The sequence below is a fragment of the Typopeltis vanoorti genome, chromosome 20, assembly GCF_054136105.1.
Source record: "Typopeltis vanoorti isolate ZY-2024b chromosome 20, IOZ_Tvanoo_1.0, whole genome shotgun sequence".
NCBI lineage: Eukaryota > Metazoa > Arthropoda > Arachnida > Uropygi > Thelyphonidae > Typopeltis > Typopeltis vanoorti.
Genome location: NC_143568.1, coordinates 83,143,263 through 83,160,262, shown reverse-complemented (window position 1 = coordinate 83,160,262; position 17,000 = coordinate 83,143,263). Strand labels below are relative to the sequence as shown.

The window sequence follows — 17,000 nt, the reverse complement described above, 5'->3', positions numbered from 1 at the left end:
TTAGAGAGAAATTAGCCAAAACACTAAATTAGCTGCATATAAGACAGTGTTCAAAACAATTTTAACTTATGGATCTGAGAGCTGGGTCACAAGTAAAAACACTTAACCAAAGACTAGAGACTGCAGATATGAGAGTCCTGAGAAAGATTAGGGGCAAGAACAGATGGCATCAATGGCAATATTGTATTAAAAACGAGGATATTAGGAATGAACTTGACATTGTCAGCATCCAGGAATATTTTAGCAGAGCTAATCTCAGGTGGGATGGTCACTTAAACAGAATGGGAGAGGAAAGATTAGCAAAACAAGTGTTCTCTGCTAGGTTCAGGGTCGGCTCTACCGATGGTGCAAGACGTGCATTTGCACGGGGCGGCAAAGTTGGAATAAACTATATGATAAATAAGGGAGAAGGGGCAACAAAATATGCTACTGCACAGGGCAGCAAAATTCATAGGGGTGGCCCTGGCTAGGTTGGGAGAAAAAGATCCAGAGGAAGACCAAGACATAGGTGGATTGATACGGTACAAAGTGCCTTAGATGATAGAAATATAAGATCTGATAATGTTGGAGTCCTGACAAGTAAAGAATGATTTGGAAGAAAATTGCAGATAGGGAGTTGGTAATGATGTAAATTTTTCATGTAGTACTATCATATCCTGTGCACCCCTTGAGGGTATATATCAGGAATTTGATGATGATTATTTAAAAATCATCCTGGACTTAAAACTGTTGGTTGCAAAAGAAAGTAACCAACAAGAGAAGAGGCTTGTTGTCTTACAAACTTTCAGAATGAATTGCCAAATGTGGAATGTCACATACTATTGGTGAAACTCTCATCTTACCGGCTATAAATGAAGTTTTAGATACGATGATTGTCCCAGGTAAAAGTAATATGACATTGTCAATTCCTCTCAGAATAGTTCAGTATCAACAAGAATTGATGAATTGGCAAAGGACACTGGAAAAAAAAAAAAAAAAACTTTATGATGATTTAAAAACCATAGAATTTTCTTGGCAACTTGATTAGACAACTTTACATGACAACAAAGCCTTTGTTAATATCCTACATGTTTTATATAAATACTAATGAAATAATTATCGAAGAGTTTCTATTTGCTGAACAACTGAAAACTGACAAAAGGTTCTACAGTTTAAGGTTTTTTAAATAACGAAACCTGTGGTGTGTTCATAATTACTGATGATGTCCTAAGATACTTAGGATGAAATATTTACAATTAAATAATTTTCACTGTGGTTTATACGTGTGTTTCTTCTAATTAGTTTAAGGTTGTTAAAAATTTTTTTAATGCTAAAAACACCATCATCATCATCATAAAATTCCTGACATATACCCTCAAGGGGTGTACAGGATATGATACTAATACATGAAAAATTTACATCATTACTAACTTACTATCTACAATTTTCCTCCAAATCAGTCTGTTACATGTTAAGACTCCAACATTATTAGATCTTATATTTCTATCGTCTAAGGCACTTTGTACCATATCAATCCACCTATATCTTGGTCTTCCTCTGGGTCATTTTCCTGCCAACCTGGCAGAGAACACTTGTTTTGCTAATCTTTCCTCACCCATTCTGTTTAAGTGACCATACCACCTGAGATTAGCTCTGCTAATGCATTCCTGGATGCTGACAATGTCAAGTTCTTTCCTAATATCCTTGTTTTTAATATGATATTGCCATTGATGCCATCTGTTCACACCTCTAATCTTTCTCAGGACTCTCAATATCTGTGGTCTTTAGTCTTTGGTCAAGTGTTTTACTTCTAACCCAGCTCTCAGATCCATAAGTTAAAACTGGTTTGAACACGGTCTTGTATACAGCTAATTTAATGTTCTGACTAATTTCTCTCTTATTCCATATAAATTTATTCAGTTGACTTCTTACCATACCAGCTTTGTTGATTCTGTTGTCTATTTCCATATTTAATTTACCATCTTCAGTAAAAATCGTGCCTAAGTAGCTGAAATGTTTTACTTGTTCCACAGGTTCTCAGTTCACAATGCAGTTGACATTTTCAACAATTCTACCTATTTTCATTGTCTTTGTCTTTTTATTACTGACCTTCATACCATATCTATTACAACAGTTATTCAATTTAGTGAGGGAATCTTGCAAACTTGTAGCGGATTTATTTAGAAGTATAACATCGTCCACATGAAGCAAAGAGTGACATTAACATCTCCAATTCTGAGATCATGTTTAATACCACTTTCCTTCATGTTTTTAGCACTATGAAAGAAAGTGCTAAAAACATTACTCTCACAAATATTATTGTGTGTGCAACTGATGGTGCACCAGCTATGATTGGTCATCACCATGGATTTATAACATTTAAAAGATGAAGTTCCAAATATCATTGCAATTCATGGCATTCTTCACAGACAGCACTTAGCTGCAAAACAGCTTAGTGGTAGACCACATTAGACTTTGAATGATGTTATTAAAGGAGTTGAATAAAATAAAAGCCCAGTCATTGAAAATCCTTTTTTTTCCCGGAAACTTTGTCATTAAAATTAAGAAGAATTCGAGTGTCTTTTGCTTCACACTAAACTGAACTTAGATGGCTCTCAAATGGAAACTGTCTGTGACACTTTAATAATCTCTATGATACTGTTTTGGAATTTCTTAATCCACATGATGGGAAAATGTGTAATTTTTTTTTTAAAAAAGAAAAGATTGACATTGCTATCTTTTTGGATATTTTCAAGAAATAAATGAGGTTAATCAAATTGCAGGGAAACAACATGTATCTTATTAAAGCAAAGGGAAATTATAAATGCTTTTTTTCAGCAAATTAACATTCCATGGGTATTGCAAGATGAGATTTTCTGCAGTTCTGAAGTCTACAAATAATAGATGAGGATTTAATATTAGATACAGATTTGGACTGTTATCGTTTCCTTCTTATGACATAGAAAGAAGACTTGATGATCAGATTCAAAGACTTTCATGAACTTCAAATACCCAATTGAGTCTTAAATCTGTTTCTTTCTGATACCACTTCTGTTAATCCAAATTTGTATGAAGAATTTATTGACTAAAAATAATTTTGAAGCTCAAGTACAATTTTAAAAGCATTGTTGTAGAAAGGCTTATATACTGGTTAAACATGATAATTAAATACTTAAGGAATTGACTGCATACACTAGAAATATAAATTAAATCAACTTTAATATATACTTTCCAATATTTCGGCAATGTCACGTTGCCATCTTCATGGGAATTTAAGATAATGACATATGCATGCAAGTACTACATAACAGCAAATGAGAAATGAAGCGATGAAGCTACCGTTTTCCTAACGTCCTGATGGTGTCCCCTGGCGGACTATATTAGGGTGTTCTTGGCATTTGGGCTGAAGTTCTTCTGATGTATGTTTCCCAAATTTGGGGCAGTCTCATGCATCCAAATTTGTTGAGGTTTGGCATGTTCCTAAGGGCTGAGGTTGTTCCATGAATAGTCTTTCATATCTGAACTTGCTGCAGTGTATTACTGTGGCTTTCTTCCACCTTATTCTGTGGCAAGTATCCAAAGCATGGTCTGCAAGCCCAGAGTGGTCTTTATTGGTGAAATCGGATGTAGTCCTTTTCTGATATTTGCTGTCCTGCCTGTTTGGCCAAAGTAGAACAATTTACAGCTGCAAGGGACCTGGTATACACCAGGTAGGTCTAGGGGAAGTGGTTGGTCTTTAGTGGAGCAGATAAGGGATGCCAATTTTCTATATGGTCTGTAACAAGAGGTCAAGTCATGTTTTTTTAAGATTTTGTTGATTTTTTCTGAGGTGCATTGGATGTAAGGAATGGTGATGGATTTAGAGTAATCTTTTTTGTGAAGGAGGGTTGTGGATAACTAGTTTTAGTATTTTTTTGGGGGGGGGGTAGCCATTGGCTGAGAAAGTGTTAAGGATGTGATTTAGTTCATTGGTTAGGGCTTGGTCATTTGAACAGATTAGTTTAGCCCTGTTGAATAATGTCTTAATAACTCCATATTGTTGTGAGGGGGTGGGGGAATTGTTGGTGAATGTATCTGCCTGTATGGGTGGGTTTTCTATAAACTGAGAAAAACCAAGATTCCATCAGGTTGGCGGGTGACTAGCGTGTCTAGGAAGGGGAGGCTACTGTTTTTTCTCTTATTCTTTTTCCAGGGTGAACTTGATTCTAGGGTGTTGGTCCCAGCCTGGCTGGCCGAGTGGTTAGTGTATACGCTCTCCAGCCAAAAGGCTGCGGGCTCAAATCCAGGCATGGGCATGGATGTTTGTGATTATCTGTGGAAATACCGGTGACTCGTGGTGGTCGGCTGTAGATGTCGTTGGTGTGGTTGCGGTCAGTTGGTGGAGAGAGAGGTAGAGCAGTGACCTCCCTTGATGAGTCCTTGGACTCCCTGGTGGTGTCAAATAATAATAATAATAAGTGTGTTAAGGAGAGGAGTGTATCCAGGCCATGTGACCAAATAGCGAACACATCATGAACGTAGCGAAACCATATGGTAGGTTTTTGTGGGGCAGAGTTAAAGCTTTCTCTTCAAAAGTCTCCATAAAGAAGTTGGCCAAGGGTGGTGAAAGTGGTGAACCCATGGCTGTACCCTCTATCTGTTTGTAGAATTTTTCTTGCCAAACGACATAGCCTGAGTTCATTGTGAACTGAAATGGCACTGAGATATTGGGAAGAAATTTAGCTTGAATTAGCTCTAAGGTTTCTTTGAGAGGGGGGGGGGGCATTTGTGAATAAGGAGGAAACGTCAAAACTGACCTTTATGTCATTATGTTGGAGTGTAAGGTTTTCTATACTGGCTTTGAAGTGGGCCGAGTTTTTTATGTGTGATGGTGTGTTGCAAATTAGAAAACTCCATAGGCTTCTTAAGAAGGTCACTTCTTGGCCTGTAGAGATTACTAACAGACTAAAACCATATAACTCTAGACCCCCCCCCCCCCCGTATATATGGGCTCCCAAAAATACATAAGGAAAATGTGCCATTACATCCCATAGCATTGATTCGCCCACTTACAAACTAGCTAAATATTTAGCCAAAGCGCTCTCACACTATACTGGCAACACACCATCACATATAAAAAACTCAGCCCACTTCAAAGCCAGTATAGGAAACCTTACACTTCAACATAATGACATAATGGTCAGTTCTGACATCTCACTTTATTCACAAATGTCGCCCGCAAAGAAACCTTAGAGCTAATCCAAGCTAAATTTCCTCCCGATATCTCAGCTCTATTTCAGTTCACAATGAACTCAGGCTATTTCGTTTGGCAGGAAAAATTCTACAAAGATAGAGGGGACAGCCATGGGTTCACCACTTTCCCCGCACTTGGCCAACTTCTTTATGGACACTTTTGAAGAGAAAGCCTTAAACTCTACCCCACAAAAACCTACCATATGGCTTCGCTACGTTGATGATGTGTTCGCTATTTGGCCACATGGCCCGGATACACTCCTCTCCTTCTTAACACACTTAAACAACCAACACCTTAGAATTAAGTTCACCCTGGAAAAAGAGAAAAACATAGCCTCCCCCTTCCTAGACACACTAGTCACCTGCCAACCTGATGGAACCTTGGTTTTCTCAGTTTACAGAAAATCCACTCATACAAGCAGATACATTCACCAACAATCCCACCATCCCCCTCACAACAATATGGAGTTATTAAGACACTATTCAACAGGACTAAACTAATCTGTTCACATGACCAAGCCCTAACCACTGAACTAAATCACATCCTTCACACTTTCTCAGCCAATGGCTACCCCCCCCCTTCCCAAAAAAAAATACTAAAACCAGTTATCAACAACCCACCTCCCCCTTCGCAAAAAAGATTACTCTAAATCCATCACCATTCCCTACATCCGAGGCATCTCGGAAAAAATCAACAAAATCCTAAATAAACATGACTACTCTCGTTACAGACCATATAGAAAATTGGCATCCCTTATCCACTCCACTAAAGACCAACCACTTCCCCTAGACCTACCTAGTGTATACCAGGTCCCTTGCAGCTGTAAATTGTTCTACTTTGGCCAAACAGGCAGGACAGCAAATATCAGAACACAAGGACTACATCCGATTTCACCAATAAAGACCACTCTGGGCTTGCAGACCATGCTCTGGATACTTGCCACAGAATAAGGTGGAAGAAAGCCACAGTAATACACCACAGCAAGTTCAAATATGAAAGACTATTCATGGAATCAGCCTCAGCCCTTAGGAACATTCCAAACCTCAACAAATTTGGATGCACGAGACTGCCCCAAATTTGGGAAACATACATCAGAACTTCAGCTCAAAGGCCAAGAACTCCTAATATAGTCCGCCAGGGGACACTATCAGGACTTTAGGAAAATGGTAGCTTCCTTGCTTCGTTTCTCATTTGCTGTTATGTGCTACTTGCGTGCACGTGTCTTTATCTTAAGTTCCCATGAAGATGGCAACATGACGTTGCCGAAATATTGGAAAGTATATATTAAAGTTGAGTTAATTTATATTTCTAGTGTACGCTGTCAATTCCTTAAGTATTTCATTATCATGTTTAACAGCATTGGTATAAAAGATTCTGGCCAAACACGCAAATGGAAGTATACTCAGCTTTGGCAAGAAACAAAATTACTGCTCATTGCTTTTCCTTCTTCATACTTGGTCGAGAAAGGATTCGGCATCATGTTGCAATTTTTAGCTAAGCAGCAAAACAGATTGCAAATAAGTAAAAGAGGAGACTTGAGACTATGTTTGTCGAACATTGAACCTGATATTGAAAAATTAGGAGGATCTCACAGGCTCATGATAGCCATTAATGATGGCTTATTAAATACAGTAAGTGTTCATTTTTTTTTTTTTGAGTAAAAATTAATTTGTATCAGTTATTAATTTTTAATTAACAATCAGTTCAAATATGTTGATGGTAATTTAGGTTTGCTAATAATATATTATAATTATTTTATTGAGTCATTAACCTAGTGTAAAATTGAGCATGGGGTGCCAGGCCATACAAATAGTTAAAAGTGGGTGCCAGGCAAAAAAAGATTAAAAACCACTGCCCTACAACTTGAACCTCAAGATCTTTAAGAAAAATACCAATTTTTTTTTTTTTTCAATCCATATCTGCACCTCACACATGGCATTGATATGATATAAGTTCTCATACCTCTCACATGTGGGATAAAAAATAAATAAATCATTATCATTCAAGCAGTGAAACACCAAGGTAACTCATAACTTAGATGATGCATGGTCCCTTGTTATTTGATAGCAACTGTACTGTAATCACAAACTTGGACATTGGAAAATATTAGGAGTTTAAAATTTCTGAATATTATTTTCTTATAATGATAACATGCACATTATAGGTCACAAGACCAATAATACAACAATGCCATGTGCATATGTGGGGAAAGTGATTAAGAAGAAAGAGGTGATCTAATCTATTAATATGTTTCTTAAAGAGTTGGGAATTATACTCAGTGAGAAAAATGGTGAGAAGATTGTTCCAAAGAACAGAGGCAAGAAAGAATGATGACGATGAGAGGTTCATTTTTAATATTTGGAGATGTATAGGGTATAAGTGTTGACCAATGGCTGCTTCAATTCTCACACAATTAGAAGAAAGTGGAGGAACAGTAATGTCAACTCAGCAGAGCAACATCCATCAAAGTAACTATAGAAAATGCATAGTGCAGAAACAGAGAACATATTGGAAAGTGACTGAAGGAAGCTGGTGAAAAATAGAAGTTACCTATTAAGTAGACTGCTATCTTCTGTATCTTATCAACAATTCACGAGAGATTTTGGGTGCACCATCCCAAATGTGAGAACAGTATTCCACGGATAGTAGGATCCGAGACTTACAAAGTATTAGAAGTGTTAAGAAGAGTTAGAGGTTGAGCAGAAGTGAAGTAATTTTCGGAGTGAAAACAGCACCAAGTTTAGTAGAGGCTGGGGAGGGTATTGATGTAATATATTTGTGCCAATCAGTCTCTTATTGGGCTGACTATCACAAGAGAAAACTGATCTTGAAAGGATATCAAAATATTATCCAAAGTAAGTGGAAATGAAGTAGGATCTTTCTTGTGGATAATGAGACAATACCAAGTTTTAATAGCAGTAAGCTGTCTTCACCCCATTTGATAGTGGTGAAGAGATCGCTATTTATCGTTCATTATAAAAGTTCTTGAGGCTTCAATTGTTTTAGTAATAGAGGATTTTTTAAATTACACCACCATGACATACAACGAGAAAGAGAGAAGGTTACTGATGTAAAGGAGGAAGAGCATGGGTGAGAGTACAGAACTATGAGGTACCCTAGCACTGATAAAGAAATTTGATAAGAGGGAGCCACAAACCATTATACAACAAATGAGTAGAGAAGAAGCTTGCAATTCACTCAGCTTGCATCAAGAAGGACTTGATGCAAGCACAATCGAATACCTCCGAAATATTGAGATTAACTGCATAGGTTTCTCCAGATCTTTCCATCATCTGTACCCAACAGTGGGAAAGGTTAATGAGGAAGTCTGCTGTAGACGAGTGGAATTCATATTGTGATTGCTAATTAATTGATAGGTCACAAGGTACTGAAGAAGCTGGTTGTTGATAATAACCTTCTTCATCACTTTTGAGAGCACAGAGATGGGAGCAATGGGATGATAATTTGGTGGCTGACTTATGTATCCCTTTTGTAGATACAGGCTGGATAGAGTCTTGCTTCCATGATATTAAGTAGATGAAACCTTATATAGGCAATACCAGATGGGTTGCTAATTATGGAGCACAACTTGAGGAATACCATCTGGATCAGGAGCCTTACTAGTATCCATATTAGGTCTGCCTTATCCATGAGTGAGATTATATGATACCATCAGGATGTGAGAGATGTGGAAACAAGAAATGGGAGAAGTTATGTCCAACAATCTTAGTGAGTGATCAGAAAGCTTGAATGCCACTTGAGCAGGAGGCAAACTTATTGCATTTCATTCTTATGTAATCTGCTTTGGATTGTTAACTTTTTTTACACTTATTTTAACATTTCTTAAACTGAAATCCTAGAGGTTTTAGTTCACTTGCTTAAGCACAGTGTTGATCAGATACTCAGACTGCCAAACGTGCACTAAACAGGACCATATATATCATACAGGAAAAAACTTCTTCCCAGAAATATGGAATACATGTAAAAGATAAATTATTGTATGTACCTTTAGGATTTTAATTCCAGTCACTCCAATTAAAGAAAACAATTTTATGAGTTATTAAAAATTATTAAATATATATATGCGTGTGTGTATTCCTGAGCTTCTACTCGGTTGTTATGGTACATTTTAAAAATAAATAGATATTTAATGACTTTAAACCGAGATAAAATATTAAGTTTTAATGAAAATGATACAACTAGTTTCAGCCTTTTACAGCCTTCATCAGGCATCCACTAAAGGTAGAACACAATAATAAAAATTGAAGTTACAAAAAACTGAGAATTACAGGCAAAAAATGCAACATAATTGACACAAAAACGTTATATTTTTCAAGTTGTTCTATCCAACACGTCATTGTTTGTTGCATGCGTGCTTGCAAGTTCTCGTGAACACCAGTATTGAACTGTAGCATGGCTATCAGGGATGTTGTAACTCAAATTGCTGTTCAAATGTTCAGGATTAAGGAGGATTTCCCTGGACTCCAAGATTTTTCTTTCAAACACATCACTGCAGCGAAAAATGTTTTCGGATTTATCTCAGCAAACTGAGTGACTCTGTAGATCATCATGAGGATTGTTTGAGAAAAGAACATGACTGGATAGCGCAGATGCATGTGATCTTTTATAGGAGATGTCTCTCTTATGCTCCTCTATACATAGTTCAATAGATTTGTTAATCTGTCCAAAATAAGGAATATTACAATCGCACCATACCTTGTATATATACACCTGGATATTTCAGGTTGTGATGAATAGGCTTCAGATGGCTTATAAGAAAATGGACTTTAGGAAGTGTAGTGAAAAACGTCCTGACGTATTTTTTAAGGACTTTAGCCAATTTATTAGAAACTGAACTAATGTAAGGGATGGAGATGCTACTTTTAAAATTCGTAGTTTCTGTAGTACACTGCCTAGGAGGATCCAGAAGAAATTTCTTAATTTTTTTAGAATATCCATTTTGTTTAAAGATAAGAGAAAGGTAATTCATTTCTTTTTAGAGGTCATCTGGTTCATTTAAAAGAGAGAGTTCTCTGTGTCCTAAGCTATGGGCAACCCTTTATCCCAGGTTCTAGCAAACATTTTCCTAGAAGATTTTGAAACGAAAGCCATATCGTCATTCTCACTTAAGCCGAAACTTTATTATAACATTTTTTATTATAAAATTCACTGCCGAACTAGAACAAAATAACTGCCTTCCATTCCTGGATGTAATTCTTACACATGCTCTGATAGATTTAAAATCTCTATATACAGAAAACCCACTCATAGTAACAGATATCTGCACTGTCAATCTTATCACTTTCCACCACAAAAGCTCGGAACTATTTCTACCTTAGGACACATTGCACACTCTCTTTTAAATGAACCAGATGAGCTCCAAAAAGAAATTAATCACCTTTCTCTTATCTTTAAACAAAATGGATATTCTGAAAAAATGATTAAGAAATTTCTTCTGGATCCTCCTAGGCAGTGTACTACAGAAACTACGAATTTTAAAGGTAGCATCTCCATCCCTTACATTAGTTCAGTCTCCAATAAATTGGCTAAAGTCCTTAAAAAATACAACATCAGCACATTTTTCACTACACTTCCTAAAGTTCATTCTCTTATAAGCCATCCGAAGCCTATTATCACAACCTGAAATATCCAGGTGTATACAAGTTATGATGCGATTGTAATATTCCTTATTTTGATCAGACTAACAAATCTATTGAACTATGTATAGAGGAGCATAAGAGAGACATCTCCTATAAAAGATCACATGCATCTGCAGAATCACTCAGTTTGCTGGGATAAATACAAAAACATTTTTCGCTGCAGTGATGAGTTTGAAAGAAAAATCTTGGAGTCCAGGGAAATCCTCCTTAATCCTGAACATTTGAACAGCAATTTGAGTTACAACATCCCTGATAGCCATGCTGCAGTTGTTCAGTACTGGCGTTCATGAGAACTTACAAGCATGCACGCAACAAACGATGACGTGTTGGATAGAACAACTTGAAAAATACAACGTTTTTGTGTCAATTATGTATTGCGTTTTTGCCTGTAATTCTCAGTTTTTTTGTAACTTCAATTTTTATTATTGTGTTCTTCCTTTAGTGGATACCTGATGAAGGCAGTAAAAGGCTGAAACTAGTTGTATCATTTTCATTAAAACTTAATATTTTATCTTGGTTTAAAGTCATTAAAAATATATATATATACTGAGCTGAAATTTCCATGGCTTGTTGTATCCAATATTTTAAAATTAATTACTGGAAAAAACCATAAAAACAGTAAAACACTTTAAAAAAATGACTAGTTTTCATACAGCCCTATTCTGTACTTCTTTAGACTGAGACAAATACAAATATAAAGAGGTATTTTACAAAGAATTTCTGAATTACAAACTGTTATTTTTTAATTCATTCAACATGTGACAGATGTTGAATGTAGAAAGGAGATATCATATATGTGTTTCATTGTTACAATTTTAAGTACATCTTGTCTCATAGCTTCTTTTTCTGTCTATCATGAATTTTAGGCTAGATGGCAAGGAGATGTGAAAGAATGGTGAAGTGCAATATACACTGCTTAGAAAGAATCAGCAGACACCACAGTGTGAGGAACAAACAGTCATGGCTCTCACTTTAATATGATGCAGGACCTCCTTTTGCTGTGATGAAAGCAGCAATTATATGGGGCATACTTTCCAGAAGCATATGATAGCAAGCATGGGAATTTTGGACCATTCTTCCTGCAAGCATGTAATGAGGTCCAGGACTGTTGTAGGACAGGTGTCCCTTGATCTCAACCAATGCTCCACTTCATCCTACAGATGTTCAATAGAGTTGAGATCAGAGTTCTGTGCAGGCTAGTCTAGTGTGGTGACATTCATGTTCACAAACCATGCTGCTACAGTAATAGCCTCATGGCACGGTGCATTGTCTTGCTGAAAGAGACAATATTCAGTTCCATAGAAATGCTACAAAGAAGGAAACATTGCATTGTCCAGAATGTTCAGATACCTCTTGGAGTTCAATGTCCATGGTACTAGAAACTAAGGTTCAAGGCCAAACCAAGAAAATCAAAACCACAGCATCACAATGCCACCTCTAGATTTCAGAGCTGGGGTAAGTACTCTAATAAGAGATGTTCACCAAGCATCCACCACACCTATCCATCTGCTCGACAGAAGGCATGATTTGTTGCTCCATAACACAGCTTTCCAACTGTACATGCTCTTTGCACCACTGAAAACAACACTGCATGTCGTGAGCCTTGGTTCTGAATGTTTTTGCAGATTCGTGTTCCAGTCGATACCTGGAACTCTGCATTAATGTGTTAGCTGATGAATGGCAGTTTTTTACATATTATCTTACACTGTGGGTAGCACTTGCAGCTGTCTCGCTTCGCTTCAATTATTAGTATGGTATCACGTCTGTTAACCTGGGATGGCCCAATCTGCCAACAATTTGCAGAACAGATAATCCTGCAACATGGCATCCTATCACAATGCCTCATTCAAACTCTTTCAGTTCCCTTCTTGCAGCTATTTCACCTGGACACAGTTGTACTGACTTGGGAGCATCATATTTCTCCAATTTATGCTGGCTACAGGACATGTAACTTGTTACATGACAAGATGCACCTTGCCCATGGAGTCTCTGTTGACTTCTTTCCAAGCAGTATATAGCCTCTCCCACTCAAATGCCAACCTCCCACTCTTGGGGTCCACCCTGTTCTAAAGGTACATAGCATAAGTTATTAACATGTAAATCTTTTAGTATGCTGACCAGAGCTGATTTAAGATTAGGTACTGGTTTTTCTTACACTGAGTTGGACATTGTATCATCTCCCATAATACATAGCATTATACATACCCAAAAGGGTATATGCTTTGCATTATAGGATACTAAGGCAAATTGATGTGAAAACATTAGTCTTTATGTACAAGTGGCCCTGTTGTGAAGATACTTCACATACAAACATTGTTTGCTTACATTTAGATAAAGGATTAAACCAAGAATATAATTTCTTAGCGTCTTTAATTTATAGTATAACCAAGTGAAAAAACTTTTAACATCTATCTCTATCCAGAGTATTTTAATAATAAGGTGTGATACATTTTGAGTACTTGTATATGAAAAATATATGAAATCTGCATTACTTCAACTATAGTATTTCTTCAGGGTCTGGCTGCTACTGATGACATTTAATAATGTTCATTTATCAGTTTGTTTGTTTCCTGGGTAGTAGAGAGGCTCTGCTCGGTAATGGATTTTTGCCTGCCACTAAGTGGAACCATTGCTTAGAATCATGTACTGGAGTGATTCAGGTCAAGAGTGATGAGTTTAGTAGTGACCCTTTAGAGTCACTCAGTGAGATTTAGAATGATCTTGTAGATCACTCAGAGTTTTTGGCAAGGCATATCAGCACTTTAATATACCTCAATAAAGGTTTCAACCTTTATTGAGGTACATTAAACCAGTCTGGGTAGTGACCCTTCCCATAATGCATAGCATTACACACATTCGAAAGGGTGCTTGTGTTTTGCATTATGGGATATTAAGGCAATTGAAGTGAAGACATTAGTCTATATACAAGCAGCCCATTCATGAAGATATTTCACATGCAAACAATGTTTGCTTACACTTGGATCAAGGATTAAACCAAGAATATAATTCCTTGGCTTCTTTAATTTATTGTATCATCTCACTTGCTTCCTTAAATTTACATAATTTTGTAACAGTTTGTGATTCAGTAATTTCTTTGTAAAACATTCCTTTATATTTGGGTTTTATCTCAATCTGAAGAAGTACACATTAATGCCATACAAAACTAGTCATTTTTATTAAAGTTTTACTTCTTTATGTAATTTTCACCAGCAATTAATTAAAAAGGATAAAAAAAAAAGTAGTCATTTCTGATTTCATCTATATACACTATCTGGTAGTGTGCATACCACAGTCAAGTGCTAACAGTGTGTGTGTGTGTGTTTTCACATGAGCAAATGTTGACAGAATATCTGCTTCAAATTCTTCCATATTCCTCTAGCCTGTGAAGAATTAATGAATTTTAGTTTCTGTGTTTTTGCACAAGTTATTATCATATAAGCAGTTGTGTTGATGCTAATAATTAGATAAAATATAACTGATAATATACTATTAGATATATCTTACTGATAAAGTGTATGAAATTACCAAATTGGTAATTTCATATACTTCATGAAACTTCTATAAATGATTGTTGTTTGTTAAAAGAATGACAATGTTACAAAGAAATACGAATTGCGATATTTCAAGGGGATAATTTACAGGGTTTGATGATCATCAGAACAAAACAACATTCATTAAAAAAAAAAAATTTAAGATGACAGTCTGGGTTGTTTGGGTGGGGGAGCCTCCTCCTTTTCTTCAGTTTCTTTTGAGAAAACTGGCTTAGGCTGTGTGCTTAAAAGTAAAGTAAAAGCAAAATCAGAAATTAACTTTGAGTCAAAACTTAAATAAAAAATAAAAATTATATAGAATAACATATATCACCTCAAAGTATTACAAAGATAGATCTGCATCAAGGGCTGATTCTACTGACATTCACGATTATTACGTTATGCATTTGATGGCAAAGCAGAAGTTTTATTCTGTTAGATACTGAATGGAGAACTTCTTGACAAGTTATTCATTCAGGGTCTAACATGTAAGCTTTACAAAATTACAAAGAAATTTGCAAAATACCTGCTTACTAGTGGAAGGTGAGAAACACCTAAGTTGTTGTATATGAAAGTATGTATCAGTATGAGTAATATATTGGAATTTATTTATTGTAAAACGGAAAGCTAAAAATCAAGAATAATGTCAGATTAGCATTTCATGTAAAGGAATAATGGCTTAATTTATGTATTATCAAATTATCATGAAATCGTAAGTCGCTAGGTAAGAAATGACTAATAGGATCAACGGTCACATCTAAGCCGCAAGTGCCTGTCGTAATGCCGAAGGCTGTAGCTTACGGGGAAGGAAGGCTGACGTAAGTGCTTTTCCTCGAAAACAACACCTAATAGCAAGGAGGGAAAGCAAGGGGATCAACCTAAGGGCGATGTAAGTTATGGATCGTGCAAAAAACAATGCAGAAAAGAGGGTACTGAGAAAAAGTATTTAAGGCAATACGTGTGCCAAACTCAAGGCTTTTTGCCTATTTCTTCGGGAATTTTGGAGATCAAGGACTCTCGACAAGTGATCGGAGATAGGACAAGCTGAGGGTGCTATGTCGACGACAGCTAGCCGTATTCATGACCTGCGCTGAGAGGTATTCCGCGGAGATCCGTACGAGAATCAACAGCTCACGCAGAATGGTGGAACGCTGAACAACCCACCCGAGCGAGCGGAGAAAGCTCGTAGCAACAGCCATTTCTTGATTTGTGTCTGGTAGCAGAGAACGGAACAACTCAGCCACAAGACGAAGGATGACCCGAACAACACGTGGCAGCTAATAGACCTTCGGAGGGACTTGGTAAAGTAAAGATTCTTTTGTTTTATATCTTGAGATTGTTTGAAGGTAGAATTTGTGTCTTGATAAAGCAAGACTGAGGACATTTTAAAGAACTTTGATAGGATAGAGTAATTAATACAGCCAATTCTATTAGACAAAGAATTGTATATCAAAAATCTCTAATGTGTATATGATTGAAATAGTGAAAACTCTTTGTTAATTGCGTAAACTTAAAAGAGAGAAATGAGTTGAGAAATATCTATATAAAGTAAATGTGAATGAAGGAACTTGACTTGAGTGTAACATTGTTTAAATTATCCATTGTATTACATGATTTTGCATATCAGGTTATGTGAGAAAGTCAGATTAGTATTGAACAGTTTGTATAGATAAGCATAAGACATTAATTTAGCTAGAAATTCAGAAGTTTTGATAACTTGATACAAGATTTAGTGTACCTGTCTTTTAGTATTAATAAATATGTTTTGTTATTTGAATCCGAGTCTTAACTGAATTTGAGGAGTCAACCTACCACTTATAAAATTCGAACCAAATAGCGAGAAAGAGTTTAGAAAATTATATAATAGAGATTAAATCTTAGGTCATGACTGCAAGGAACTGAGATCTATATGCTCGCGTGTGAATTTAGATTAACGTATATGCCTAAAACCTAGGAATATTTCCCTGAGCCGGAATTATATTCTTGTTATAGGAAGCTGGCTGGCGCAGTTAAAATATAAATTTGCCAGTTTCTGAAGAGGAAATATCCCAAGGAGCCAAACCAGGTTATATATTAAGGAGACGGATATAAAGTTAAGGTAGGAGGATATAGAAAGAACTGGATCAAAATTGGATCATACTAAATACGTACTCTAATAAAGAAACGAAAATACAGAGACGTAACAATTCACTCTGACCATCAAAGTTATTATAATTCATTTCAAAATAACCACTCAGTTATAATTATTCGTTACAGATTGTTCATTAAGCATCATTGGACCAGCACTGGTCCAATGATGCTTAATGAACATCTATATAACCATCTTAATTAATGAACATCTTAATGAACATTTATATAACCTCATAATGATGATTATGAGGTTATATAAAAGACTAAAAAAGAAAAATGATATCATACTAATTATTTAATATACAGGGTGTTCGGGATAAATTTGACAGTTTCGTAAGGAAAAAGAAAATCTTCTTTGTATCTATTAAATTTAATGAATTGACAAAAAAACATTACAGGCAGAGTTAATTACAATACTATCAACAAGATTTACTCAAAATAACCACCATTAGCGTCGATCACAGCTTC

The 17,000-nt window shown here is 36.1% G+C and overlaps 1 protein-coding gene across 3 annotated transcripts in view; it reads right to left on the bottom strand.

Moving 5' to 3' along the window:
- Nucleotides 1-14,467: 14,467 nt before the first annotated feature.
- Nucleotides 14,468-17,000, bottom strand: part of LOC150095607 (WD repeat-containing protein 70) — a 198,270-nt gene continuing 195,737 nt past the window's right edge. For all 3 annotated transcript variants that reach the window (XM_090410794.1, XM_090410793.1, XM_090410796.1), the window contains one exon: nt 14,468-14,646. In XM_090410794.1, the coding sequence (XP_090266920.1) occupies nt 14,562-14,646 (85 nt within the window). In that variant the 3' untranslated portion in view covers nt 14,468-14,561. The remainder of the gene's footprint in view (nt 14,647-17,000) is intronic.